At 53.1% G+C, this 13,249-nt stretch overlaps 1 protein-coding gene across 1 annotated transcript in view; it reads right to left on the bottom strand.

Moving 5' to 3' along the window:
• The window catches only part of GRIK4 (glutamate ionotropic receptor kainate type subunit 4), a 397,554-nt gene that overhangs the window by 104,650 nt on the left and 279,655 nt on the right, over positions 1-13,249 (bottom strand). The window contains exons 9-10 of the mRNA XM_079928310.1: positions 8,956-9,117; positions 156-308 (exon numbers count right to left, since the gene is read on the bottom strand). Coding sequence (XP_079784436.1) covers positions 156-308; positions 8,956-9,117 — 315 coding nt within the window. The remainder of the gene's footprint in view (positions 1-155; positions 309-8,955; positions 9,118-13,249) is intronic.

Raw genomic sequence — 13,249 nt, 5'->3', positions numbered from 1 at the left:
TGACCAATGAGCCCCTCAATGGGGTCACCACAGATGGCTGTTTTACCTGGGGCTGTGATGTACTGGGGAGGTCTGGAGGTGAGGGGCCTTGAACAGTGGTCCCTCCCACCCCCTGCAGGCTGGGCATGGCCCACAGGGCCCCCAACACCCCTCACCATGCGCAGGTAGTTCATGAGGCTGGTGCCGTGCTGCCAGATCTGGGCTGAGCCACAGGACAGGGGCTTCACGCCGATCTCCTGGCTGCGGTTCAGCTCCTGCACCGCCATCACCACAGCGTACACGGCGTCAAACAGCAGGGCGGAGGACAGCTGGGAGGGGGCAGAGAGACGACGTGACAGGTGTAGAGGAAGGAAAGGGAAAGGAGGAAGAAAGGAGAAGAGGAGGAAGAAAGAAAAGCAAAACAAAGACGTAAAGGCGTGTCCCTGATGCCCTGGGCCCACCTCCTGCCTCTGGGGTCCACTTCCCCTAAGAGTCCAGTGCTGGCCCAAGGCGACAATGGTGGCCAAGGCTTCTCTGAAATTGGACCATCAAGCCACCTCCTTGGGCCCCAAATGATTTCAAGGGTATCCTATTCTCTCTTTTCTACAGGGAAGTACCATCTTCCACTGATCTGAGAAGCCCCAAGGAAGGGGCAGGGTGCTTATCTCAGGAGGTGGAAGGAACCCTACCCTCAGATTTGCCCATTCTGCAAGGCTCAGCTGAAGGTCACTTCCTCCTGGAAGACCCCCTTGATATTGTTTCTTCCTAAATGTACCTACTATTACGGTCTACATTGTACTATTCGACATGATGAGCATATATGAGGCATATGGTGAGTTCAAAGCCCAGCAGTAAGCAAGACCCTATTCCTGTGATAGATTAGAGTGGAACTGGGGAGGGGAGATGGGGAGATAGGACACAAATACAGGTAACACGAAACTGAGTGACACGGGCCAAAAGGTCTGTTGGGGAGTCCAAAGAGAAGATACCTTAACTGGTTGGGTGATCAAGAAAATGTTTCTTGGAGGATTCAGCATTGGAACTGAGCACTGAAGGATTTGGTAGGAAAGACATTGGATCTGGGGGTGGGGAGAAGCTGGGAAGAGGAGAAAGGTATTCCAGAGGTGGAACTGCGGGGCCAAAGACAAAGTGTGGGGGAGGGTGGAGCACACATGGGGGGAGGAGGGCAGAAAGCAATAAACCAGAAGTGAGGTGGGGAGAGTGCTGTGAGGGCCTTAAAGGCAGGGGAAGGGCGAGTGCAGCTGTTTGTCCATATTTTCACCTCCCTGTGAAACGGCCAGCGCTTAGGGCAGGAACACACAGGACCTCAATCTTATCTCCTGCATCTCGTCTAGAGCCAGGACCCTGCGTACAGGAAGCCCCCAAGATGTATTTCTTGAACTGAATTAAATGCTGAGTGATATCTGCCCACAAGGCTCAGCCTGAACATACACCCGGTTAACCGGATGTTTGCAAGCTTTGGGGAGGGGAAGGTTGGGGTGTTTGGGAGGAGGTGGTAGGAGCAGAAGAACAGAAGATGCCTGTCCTTGGGGAATGTGACATCTGAGGAGGGGGCCTCACTCTGCTGTGTTAATGACAAGAGAACCTACCCAGTGTGAATGACTACGGGGCCTACACTGTACAGGGCCCTGAGGGGAGGCCCAGGAAGGCATGCAGAGGCCTCGTCGTGGGAGGTGTGATGCTGGGCTCTGGAATTCAACCCTCGGTCCCAGTGCAAAGCAAATTCCTCACTGAACTCTGACATCCCACCACGGGCAATCAGCACCGTCCCTTCAGAGCCTAACCCGTCAAGAACGCTCTCCATGTGGCATCTTACAACCTCCCTCCTAGCTGGCCGGGCCCTGGGACACCGGTCCCTCCAAGGCTGGAGGCAGAGGGACCCGCTTGTGACCTCTTGGATGTTTTTCAAGCTCTCCAGACACAGTGTAAGCAGCCTGAGTCAGGGAGGTGCAGGAGAAAGGGCTCAAAACTCAGAACACAGAACCCCGAGTCTAGCGCCCAGGCCTCTCTTACGTGCTGAGTGACGGAACCTCGGGGGCAGCAAGTTTCCTGCACACAACAGGTAGCATCCCTGCCTCACGGGTCAGTGAAAGTGCTCTCTAAACTGCCAGTCTCAGGGGTCACCATACCCGAGGGCGGGGTGATGCACCCCCGGTGCCCACGGGCATCAGCAGGGGCTCAGGAAGCCCGTCCTGGCTGAGCTAGGACCCTGGGGAGTAGCAAGAACAGGGAGCGACGGGGCAGAAAATGGGCTGGGAAGAGGGATGTATTTCCCCACAGTTTTGCTCCATGTTGGGCAAAAAGGTCTGTCATGGGAACTGGGTAGGCTGACTTGGGATAATCTTTCTAGAAGGCAATTAGAGGGAAAAAGAGCAAAATAAATTCTCTGCCCCAATTCCAGTTCACTTGCACGCAAAATTGCCTGGCCAGTGTGTTCTTCCTTCCTCCCTCTCACCCTCTTTCCCTCTCTTGCTCCTTCTTTCCTTCCTTCCACCCGCCTCTGTCCTTTCTTCACGCATCTATTCAGCCCCTATGATCCAGCGGGTACCGCAGACCTCAGCACCTCCTGTTCTCCGCTGAGACATCCCACCGGGCGTGAGCCATTGCGTCCCCTCTGCCTTCGCTGGGTCTTCTGCCCTCCCAGCTCTATCAATCACCCCTCCTTTCTGGCCCAGTCCTGAAGCCACCTGTGGCCACCTGTGGCCACCTGTGACCCGGAGACCAAGCAGGTAAGGGCACCTAAATCGCACGATCAGGGTCAGTGGAATCCTCTGTGGTCCCGCTGAGCCGTGAAAGCCAGCCACGTTCCTCCAAGTTCATCCAGCACCTTCCGCATCCTCTTCTCCATCCCGCTGCCCTTCCCCTGGCAGCTGAGCTCCTCCTTCACTTGATTCGAGGCTCACCTGCGTGGCGCTGTATGCTTCTCAGCAAGCCTACAGCTGTCTTGTCCTTTGCACACAATTCATTTCCCCCTGAGCACAAGTGGCTCCTTTACGAATGGACCTCTCACATTTCCTTGCCAAAGGACATATGGAAATTATGAAGGTTACAGACTCTCCCTTTCCAGCTCGGACACACATCTACCTGAGGGAGAGGGAGCTACCCCTATTGACACTGCTTCTCCATCCTTCCGTTTGGCTACTTAAATGATGCCTTAAACTAATTTCTGTCTCCCTTGCCTCCCAGTTAATCTCTCCATCCTGAGATTCTCAAAATCACTCGTGTCAGAGCTGGAAGGGATCTTAGAAATCAACTAGTCCAACCCTGTCATTTTACAAATGAAGACAGGTCTTCAGCCAGGACAGGACTAGACTGGAAGCCCAGCACCCCTTTGTCCAGGATGGTTTCCACCCCTCTCTGCAGCACTCTTTCCCCCTCCCTTCCTGGCAAGGCTCCTCTGGAGAAGCCAGGGGATGTCATTGCTCTATCAGAATTATCCGTGCCTCGCCTCCCAGGACAGCATGGGACAATCTTCCTGGATGCAGTTACCTTCTCAACAGCAGATGCGAGCCTGAGACTCTTGGGCCAGAGCTGGGCACGGGGAAGGGTGCCAGGCAGGCTTCTCTGCTACCCTGGGTTTAGTTATCACCCAGTTTGCCTCGTGGTCTGACTGGTTATTTGTCCTCAAGTTAGCCCTTCAGTTAAGAGCCACTTGGGGCCTCTACTAGAACAGGACTATAAGGGCAGGACAGAGGGGGCAGTGGAAGGTTACCACCAGCTGCCCCCCCAGCACCCACTCTCCCCTTCCTCCTAACAGAACCCCCATTTCCTGCAGGTGTCGTCCCCTCCCCCAATCAGCCATGTGCTTCTGGGGTCCCAGCCCCAGCTCCCAGGTGAGCCTGAGCGCTCCAAGAGTCATCCCATCTCCCCTGCCAATATGGGATTCGGGACTGGGCAGGTGGTCCAGTTCTGACCGATGAAACACGAACTGAGGCCTGGAGTGCGGGGCTCCAGAGAGGGGCTTCTCAGACGAGTTTCCTGTCTCTAGGAGAGGCTGTCCTTCCTGCTCCTCTGGACATTACCGGGTCTGGACATGACACCTGGACCTGCCGCAGCCATCCTGGCTCCATCCTGAGGATGAAGTTGACACCAAGGGCGCAGAGCAGAGATGCAAGGAACCTGGGTTTCCAACGACATCGCTCCAGGATCTGCCCTACCTCTGGACCTACTGTGACACATGATAACACACTTCCTTTTTGGTAAGAGACCGTTTCATTCCGGATTTCTGTTACTTGAATCTCAGAGCATCCTAACTGGTACCGAGGCCTTGGGGACCCCCTTTGTCTCCGGGCAGGCCCCCAGGAAGGCCTGGCCTTATCGCCTCTCTAGCCCCCTTCTTCTTCTCTCGAGGCTGCGTGCTGGTCCCCGGAGACTTGCAGACACAGCTCACCGTGCCATTCCTCACATCCTCCCACCAGGCCCCAAGCTCCTCCTGCCACACGGCTGCCGCTATGCCCACTCCGTCTGGGACGTGGTTTTCTTCGCTGATGCTCCCTTATTAGCAAATGATCCAGATGCTGGGAAATCGGCGTGTGTCTGTTTGCAGTGTTCTTTGGCATCTTGAACTCTGGGGCCTTCAAGATTCTTCGAGTGCTTCTAGTAATTACAGCTCCAGCAAAGGATGCTGGGGGTGGGAAGGAGGAAGCGGATGGAAGGAACATCATCAAGGTCCCTGTCTCCCCTCCAACTGTATCCTGCCTTCAGAGAGGTGACACAGCTGACGTGTCCCCAGCGTGCTCTGGGCTTCATGGGTCCTTTCTGCAGTTCAGCTTGGGCTGATTTGAGCTCCTGAAACCTCCTAAGTCCCGAACATCTTCTTTTTTTCTCAGCTCAGCCTCCTAAGGGTCCTCCGTAGACCACCAGCCGGCTCCTGGCACTCAGCCCAGGTCTCTCCCTGGGATCCTCCAGCTGCGTCTCTGAAACCTTATCTCCCATCCACACTCCTCCAGCTTATTCCCCCCCCCCATCCACCGTTGCCAATGTCACCTCCGATGGTGTGAGAGCCTATAATCTAATCTCTGCCTCATCAACTTTTCCATCTCACTGAGGGTCTCCATCCCAAAGCACCTTTTTGCTCTCCGAATTGCTTTCTTCCTCTTCTATTATTTACTAATTTAGCTCTGGAAAGCATTTGGGGAAGAGTTCTGGTACCCAAATGGCGCTCCATCCATGTCTCCAGGGCTGGGCCTGTAGTGCCCACCATCCCTGCCCCTTCCCGTCGTCCATCCGCTTCCCTTTCACGAGCCCTCACTGTCTTTCTGTGGTTTCTGTTTCCCATCCGCATGTGTGTGCCTCTGGGTCTTGTCTCTGCTTCTCCTGTCCTGTCTCTTCTGAATATTAAATCCCCCAAATGATTCAACCCTCATTTAAAATCCTCTCCTTTCTTGGCTCCAAAATGTTGCTTGGCAAACACCCTCAATTCTCTTGTTTTTATATTTTCATTTGTTTCCTCATTGTTATCTTCTTTTGAGCTGTTTGTAAATTGTTCAGGGGAATGAAAGACTCTGTATAAATTAAGATGAATCAACCTGACTCAGGGAATAGCGGCTGAGTTTCTCCCCCACCCATCCAAGTAAAAATAAGAATGTCTTCTAAACTCACACCTGTAACCCTCATCTTCCCCGATACCCCCCAGATCACTGGATTCCCAGAGTCCTCTTGGATGTCCGTGTGTCTCAGAACTTCTGTCGCTTAAACTCTGACCCCCAACATAATACCAGGACAGGAACCGTTAAAATCTCATGGAGTAGTTCTTACAATCTGGGTTTTATTCAATGAAATAAACACTTAATTACAAACAGCTGTTTTAGCCTAAATTCTAATTACTTAATCTAGCCATCTGTAATTTTAATGATTTTCCACAATTTTTGTTCTTTGCCGCGTGATGAATGGGATTGGCACGTGAAATTAGAGGGGAGGTGTCTCCCTTCACGACGCTGTCTTCTGTCATTGTCATCACCTCTGGCAAGAAGCATGTCTGTGGCTCGCTGGCAGCCACCTGGCGGACGCAGCCTCGTGGGCGCAGCGCTGAGCTTTTTCCTTTGGTGGTCACCCTTCGGTTCAGCCACTCCCCCTCTGTGCCCTTGGAAGTGGGCCCCCGTTCCAGCGAGCTGCAACTGGAATATCATGGGCCGACTGGGAAGATGAGGAAGACAGGGAGACACACTCCAGTTGGGAGGAAAAGAAATGAGACAGAAGAAAATGCAAAGAAAACGTGGCATGTGGGAGAGAAAGAGGAACAGAAAGAGAAAGGAAGGAAGGAGGTTATGGTGACAGAGGAAAGTGGAAAGGGAAGAGTGAGGGGAGGAGATGAGAAGGAAAAGAGAATGGAACCGATGGAGAGAGGAGGGGAGAGGGGAGAGGACCTTGGAGGAAAGGGAGGGGGAGGAGAGCAGTCCCTCGAGACAGGAGCGGTTGCAGCCTCTTTAGAAAGCTGGATGGGGCGACAAACTGGGCTGCGCTTTCCTGGAACTGATTCTTTCTCACCTCCCGGCTCCCCAGCAGACGAAAGAGCTGGGCTGTTTGTGCTGGGAATTTACGGGAAGAGGCACCGCTTTGCCAAAGGTAGGTGCTGAAACGAGAAGCCTCGAGAAAGATTTGTTGCTTCCAGGTGAGGAGTTGCTGCATCACCTTCCCTTCAGAGACCACAGAGACCATGGCTGGAAGGCTCTGTAAGCTCTAGTCCAGGCTTCCCTGTAGCACCGTCCTCTGGAGGCCCTCGGCAGGCCCTGGCTCTCCTCATTTCTCCTCAGTTTCTTCATTTGTCAAAAAGGGATGCACAACCGCTCTTGTCTGTTACTAGGGTGCCATGAGGAGGAAGACGTCAGGGTGCGATAATTTCAAGCATCAGTGGTTCAGCATTCTGTCCGTTTCTTCACTCCCTGACTCTGCGTTTGTGAACGTGGCATTCTTTGGTCAACGAAATGAGGTGGAAGTCACAGTGTGCCTGTCCTGGGAGCCTAGGACTACGAGGTCTTGTGCATTTCCACTTGCTTTGCTGCTCTCCTGCCACCCCCGTGAGCACATACCAGGCTGGCCTGCTGGGTCGGGAGAAGGATGAGAGGTACGTGGAGCAGAGCCATCCCAGCCTAGATCAGCCGACCCCCAGGCATTGAGTGAGCTCAGCCGGATCAGCAGAGCTGCCTGCTGAGCCAGTGTAGACTAGCTGATCGCCAGCTGACCCTCAGATGCACGAGCTGCATAAACGTTCATCGCTGTAAGCTGGTGAGATTTGAGGGTAGGTTGTTACACAGCATTTCTGTTGCAAAAGCTACCTGATGTATTTACTAATGCTTCTCCCAGTGTCTGGCAGGTGGGATGTTAAATAAACTCATTCAATGAATAACTGTGAATTGAGGATGGAAGCATATCCCATTTTACCTTCACAACAATCCTCTAACATGGTCAAGCATAATTGCCCACAATTAAAGAAAAAAGAATCTGAGGCCCAGAAGGGTTACATAGCTACCTAAGATCACACAGCAAGAAAATAGCAAAGCCAGTGTTTGAATCCAGGTCCTGTGCCTCGAAGGCTAGTGCTCTTTTCAGCACATGTGAGCACAGCCAGAGCTGGCCTTACAGCCCTGTGAGTGGCACTGCCTGGCCTTGGGGTTGGGTTCTTATGCGGCAGGTACCAAGGGCTTCCCATCTGCCTGTTCGTGGTCAATGTGAGCACGAATGGAAGGGCTGAAACCCTCAGAGGGACATCAGCAGTGTGGCACCGGGACCCTTAATTTCACTTGGCCAAAGCCAAATGTGGAACGGTTCGGGTTGGAGAGGAGGTGGCAGGTTTTGTTTTCTCTCCTGATACTGTGCTGTGACCCTTTGAAGTGTGTCAGCACCTCATTACAATACCGGAGTCATGACTGCAAGACCCATGGACGAGACCAGGAGCACAGGGCTGCACTCCTGCCAGGAGGGGTGAGCCTGGTCCTACCCCTACCCTGTGCTTGAGGAAATACTCACTGTCCCTTAAGCCCCTGGGGGTGAGGACTCCCGTCTTTCAGATGTTTCGCCTCTGCCGAATCCTTCCTATGGAATCTTCCCCCTTTCAGCTCTAAAACACCCTGTTGGGATGTGCTCTGGAACCTTAAAAGCCTTGCGACTCAAGTTCTCACGCCTCCTTCTCCCATGCGCTTCCCTGATGAAAGCTCCCCGAGCTTAGCATGAGCTCTGACCCTCCGGAAAGTTATGTGAGCATAACATGAGCTGCCTTATGGGGCTTTGGGAGGCTTCAGTGTAACCTGGCTAGGACAGATCTAGAAAGCCACGCCCTCTCATCTCCTGAGAACCTGTCATTTAGCAAATGGACACGAGCAGACCTTCCTGAGCTGCCCCACAGAGCAAGGACATCAGACCCAGTGGAGAACAGCCAGGGAAACCTCTGTCTCCATCACAAATGGAGGGGAAGGAAGCGCAGGGGGGAAACACACGGGTGAAGGCATGAAGGAAGTCTCTCTGGACAAGCTCTACCAGGGGCAGTGGTCCAGGGAGATGAAAGGCACTGGACCAGGAGTATCAGAATCTAGTTTCACCTGCAAGAGGCTCCGTGTTTCCCCTTGAACAAGAGCCCCGCATCCTCGTCCCTCACCCCCATTCCCAGCCTGGGCTTCAGTCTGTCTGAGAAATGAGGGAACAGATCAGCTAAAGCCCTTTCCAATGGTAAGAGTCTTGGACCCTGAACTCAGGCGGGTCTTAGCAACAGCATCATCAGGAGTCTGGCCACAGACATCACTAAGTGACCAGTCGGGGCCTCTCTCCCTGCTGCCTCCTCTACACTTGCTGCTCACGGCTCCCCACCTCCCCAAACGTGTCCCTTGTGACCACTTCCCAGCATTTCTACAGCCTCTTTTTGAGCTGGGCTTGGAGAAGGCTGGAGTCCAGGGGGGTCTGGCACACAGAGGGGTCGTGCGTGGCGGCAAAGGGGCACCAGAGAGGGGCTTGGTGGGCACTTACTGCGGGCCCCGTGAAGGGCACATGGTCACAGTTCTCCTGCCAGGACTGGTTGAGGCTCTGGGCAAACTCTTGGAAGAAAGCATGGGACTGGTTGAAAATGGAAAATCCCAGGATGTTGACGCGATCATCCACGAGGCTGTCCATCCTCTGGAGCGAAAACTCCTGAAAGACGCAGCAGTCAGAGCAGAGCAGGGTTAGGAAGGGAAGAGTGGGGTGGGCTCTGCAGGAGCACAGCTGGGCAGTGCGTTCTAGCCACATGGACACCATTGCCAGGCGCTCTGCTAGGTGTCAGAGTCCAGAGATAACGGAGAGTTCTTCTTCGTGTAGCTCACAGTGTTGAGGTGCCAGGAGGGAGAAGAGAGAAATAAACAGAAAGATGTCTAAGAGAGGCATGTGTACGATGCTCTGGGCGGAGAGAGAAAGAAAAACACAAATGAGATTGTGGAGGCAGGACTGGGTCTGCAGAAGGTGTGACCCATGGGCTGAGTCTTGAAGGATGCCTAGGCGTTTTCTGGGTAGAAAATGTGGATGGACAAAAGCTATTCCAGACAGAAGTCACCATGGATACAAAGGCATGGAGGTGAGACAGTGCGTGGGCGCCTGCCGCGTACTTTGACGGAAGCATCGCTCCTCAAAGTGTGTCCGCAGAACACCTGCCATCAGACTCCCCCAGGTATCTGTAAAAAAAGTGATGATCCCTGCACCCCACCGAACACCAGCTGAATCTGCATCTCGGGAGCCGAGGCCCAGGAGTCTGCATTTACAGCAGGGCCCAAGGTTATACGCACACCAATGTCTGGGAGTCACTGGGTCAGCACCAGGAAGCATGTGGGTGGGGAGACAGTGAGAGATGAGGCTGGAGACGTCAGCAGGGGTCGGAGGACAGCGGCCCCGCTGCCAGGCTGGGGAGCTCGCACTTCATCCTGTAGTGATGGGACCTGAGGGCACTGTCAGCAGAGGAGTGACAAGGTCAAGTTTGCTAAGAAGGTCTGCAGGTAGGGCTGCGCCTTCATTTGTTATTACTATTGTTTACTCATTTAACACACATTTAAGTGCTTATTATGTGCCAGACACGGGCACAGAGGATGTTCTAGACACAGAAGTTGTGAACAAGAAACACATTTCCTGATGTCCAGGAACTTGCAGCTTCGGGGAAAAGACAGATTGTCAATAGACAAATAAATACATATACTGTCAGATATCTGTGGGGGGTGAGGGTGGGGCTGCTACTTGAGATGAGGCAGTCGGAGAAACCCCATGTGGGGCAGTGACATTTAGAAGCTCAAAGGAATTCTCCCAGGAGGCGTGGCCCTCACCCGATCACCTGGCCGGGGCCACGTGCTCACTCAGCTAAAACCTGCAGGCGTGAGTCTCACTGAGGCCAGATAGCGTCACAGGGAGAAGAATCCCCCTCCCCAGGCAGGGCTGAGCTCAGAGCCCTGGACTCCCGAGACCCACCTGGGCCCTATGCAGGGAAACCAGGCAATTCCGCTCGCCAATTCCCGCTCCCGGAATAATGCCTTCAAACGCGGGTCAGGCCATCCTTGTGCGTTGAATTCACATTCATCGCACGTTCATTCCATGTGCCTCGCACACGGCTCTGCGCCCGGTGGGCACGTGGTCGTTAGACCCCAGGACGAAGCCATCAGCCACTAGCCTGACAGGATCGATGGCAGGGGCCTTGGGCTTACTTTGCGGCTGAGCAGAAACATGACTTTCCTTCCGGAGGCCTCCTTGTCTCAAGACTCAGCTGCTCTAGGCCCCTGGCACGTCCCCGGCATCCTCCCTCACGTCCACAGCCACAGCCCTTGGGCCGCAGGCCTGAGCTCTGCCCAGAATCCACCCTTATTAGCTGCAGCTTGCAGACTGAAGTTACAAAGATTCCTTTGGAGCCACCAATCCCTGACAGCGTAGAGTGGGATGAGGATTAAGTGTATTTTGGATACTGCCACACTCCCGCCAGGGGAACACGGACGTGCCAGAGAACGTATTGATTCATAAGCTGATATTATCTCCTGTCTCCCTAATGGGGCAGCTACCCATGCGCCATGGGCTATCAGCAGACACGAGGGGACAGATGGCTAATGAGAAGAGATGCACCTGGCAAGGGGGAGGTGGCAGGGTGCAGTCAGGCTGCTGTCAGGCAACCGAGGGGCCTCCCCAGCTTCCTTGTCAATGTGGGCAGCTCATCACGCCCCGCCCTATCCTCACACGCACAGCCTGGTGGAAGGAGGCCCATTTCAAGAATCCCCGACACTGTGATGTCTACAGACGCACAGTGGCAGTAGAGGGGATACGCGGTAAGGGCTTTGGCGTTCCACTCCAGGTCCCACACTATACTGAAATGGATGAACTTCAGGAAGTATGGCCTTCAGGATCTGGGCTTCAGATCCTCATTTAGTAAAGTGGGCGCAATGACAGCAACCTCAGAGGTTGTTCAAGGAACAAGTAAGATGCACGCACAAGGCGTATCACATCTGGCCCAGAAGAAGCGTTCAACACGCGACAGTTACCGAAAGGCTACCGTGAGATCGCGGGCAGCTTCTGGCTCCCTGCTTCTTTAGTTCCACTTGTCCTGGAAACCTGAGTTCGGAAGGTGTTTCCTTGAAATGCACGTCACCGGCAGAGTAAGAATGAATGAATGAATTACAGACACTTAGCGACAGCCCCTCCAGAAGTCAGCCAGCCTGTCTTCCTGCCTTTTAATTCCTACCTTCTCATCCCCCACTTATATCCTATTTTCAAAGGCCCCCTTAAGATAAAAAGATCCAGGCGCTTCCTTGATAATCCATTGCATTTATAATGACCCATGGGAGAGCTTGTAAAAGGACGAGAAAGGGGTGGCGTGTTCTCTTACTGTAATTTCCCAGAACACTCCAGGCTCTATTCTTTAAGCATCCCCACAGTTAGGAAATGCTTCCTTATGTCTAAACTTACACTCTCCTGCTGCTATTGAAGACTGGTATCTAAGCAAATATGGGAAACAGCTGACCACCGCCAGTCTGTACACAAAGAAAATCTTCTAAGCTCTAGTATTTCTCAGAGTGTGTTCCTCAGGACACTAGCTTTTCCAGGAGGCGTTAACAGGCGTTTCATGAAAACGAGGTCCCATGTTCAAATGAGGTGAGCAAACACTGCATGTTCTAGACACCTTTTCAAGATTCACAAGGCACACTAGCACATTAAAGGGTTAAAGAAGTCCTACAGTAAAGCAGCTTAATTTTGCTTAACCCAGAACTTTCCAAACATATTGACCATGGAACACTTTTCCGCCCCAAATCCATGAATGTCTCGCAGGAGCCTTCTACAGAATGTCCGGTGGAAAATGTTACTCTAAGCATATCCAGGGAAACGTGTATCATGACTCCCAAACTAAGTGGCGGAGGCACTAAGCTGAGAGGGATATTACATCAAATTAACCGGTTTCAGGATGGGAGGGGAGTAAAGGCCCTCTGGCTCCTGTCGTCCACCATGAGCTCTGGCCAAGCCTCACTCAGGTGCCCTGTGCTCCCCCAGCCACGCTGCCCGGCTGCCTGTGACCTTAACCGAAATGACAAAGTGTTAGGAGCCCTGGGGTGGATCAGGTTCTCACGGGGACCTTGATTCTCTTCTTATAAATGTCCCGGGAAGGAAAATCTCAAGGTCCCCACTCCCAATGGCAGTGGATTCCATCATCACCGAGAGACCAGGGGAACCAGGGTGAGGAACAGAGCCAATGGCCGCCTGGTAAGGCCGAGTGGTGGCACAGAGACCGAAATCGAGTCTTCAGTTACCCCAAGAGCGCTTGCCTTTGTGACAGTGCTTGTGGCACCAACACATTTCATGCCCGTGTCCTCTTGCGCCCAAGGCCTGTGTTTTCCTGAGAGCAGGAATGCGTCTGCCCCATTTTCGAACCCCACACTGCACCCAGCATAGTGCCCGATGCCTAGAAGTTGTTTGGTAAATATTGGTCAAGGCTGTTGATGGAAGACGTTTCAATGCCCTGGGGTCCTCCCTATGCCTGACTCCGCCCATGGTCTTACCCCTATAGAAGGTATAAGAACATGCGCGGAACTGGTACCACCCCTTGACTGCCTTCCGGAAGTTACGTTATTATGTTTTGAAAAGCAAATCCCTGACAGCTTGTTTTCTTGTCACTGGGCTTCCTCATTTAAAAAGTTTTAAATGTGCACACATTTGTGTATATGTGAGCATACGTGAGCATGTTTGTGTGTGTGTGTGTCCTTCTGTATACAGTGATCTTCAAGGGACTGAGTAACTGCAATTAAAGGTCATGTCGTGGCCACAAGTGAAC

The sequence above is a fragment of the Stenella coeruleoalba genome, assembly GCF_951394435.1.
Source record: "Stenella coeruleoalba genome assembly, chromosome: 8".
Classification (NCBI taxonomy): domain Eukaryota; kingdom Metazoa; phylum Chordata; class Mammalia; order Artiodactyla; family Delphinidae; genus Stenella; species Stenella coeruleoalba.
Note: the sequence above shows the minus strand (reverse complement) of the source record. Positions and strands in the feature narration are given on the sequence as shown.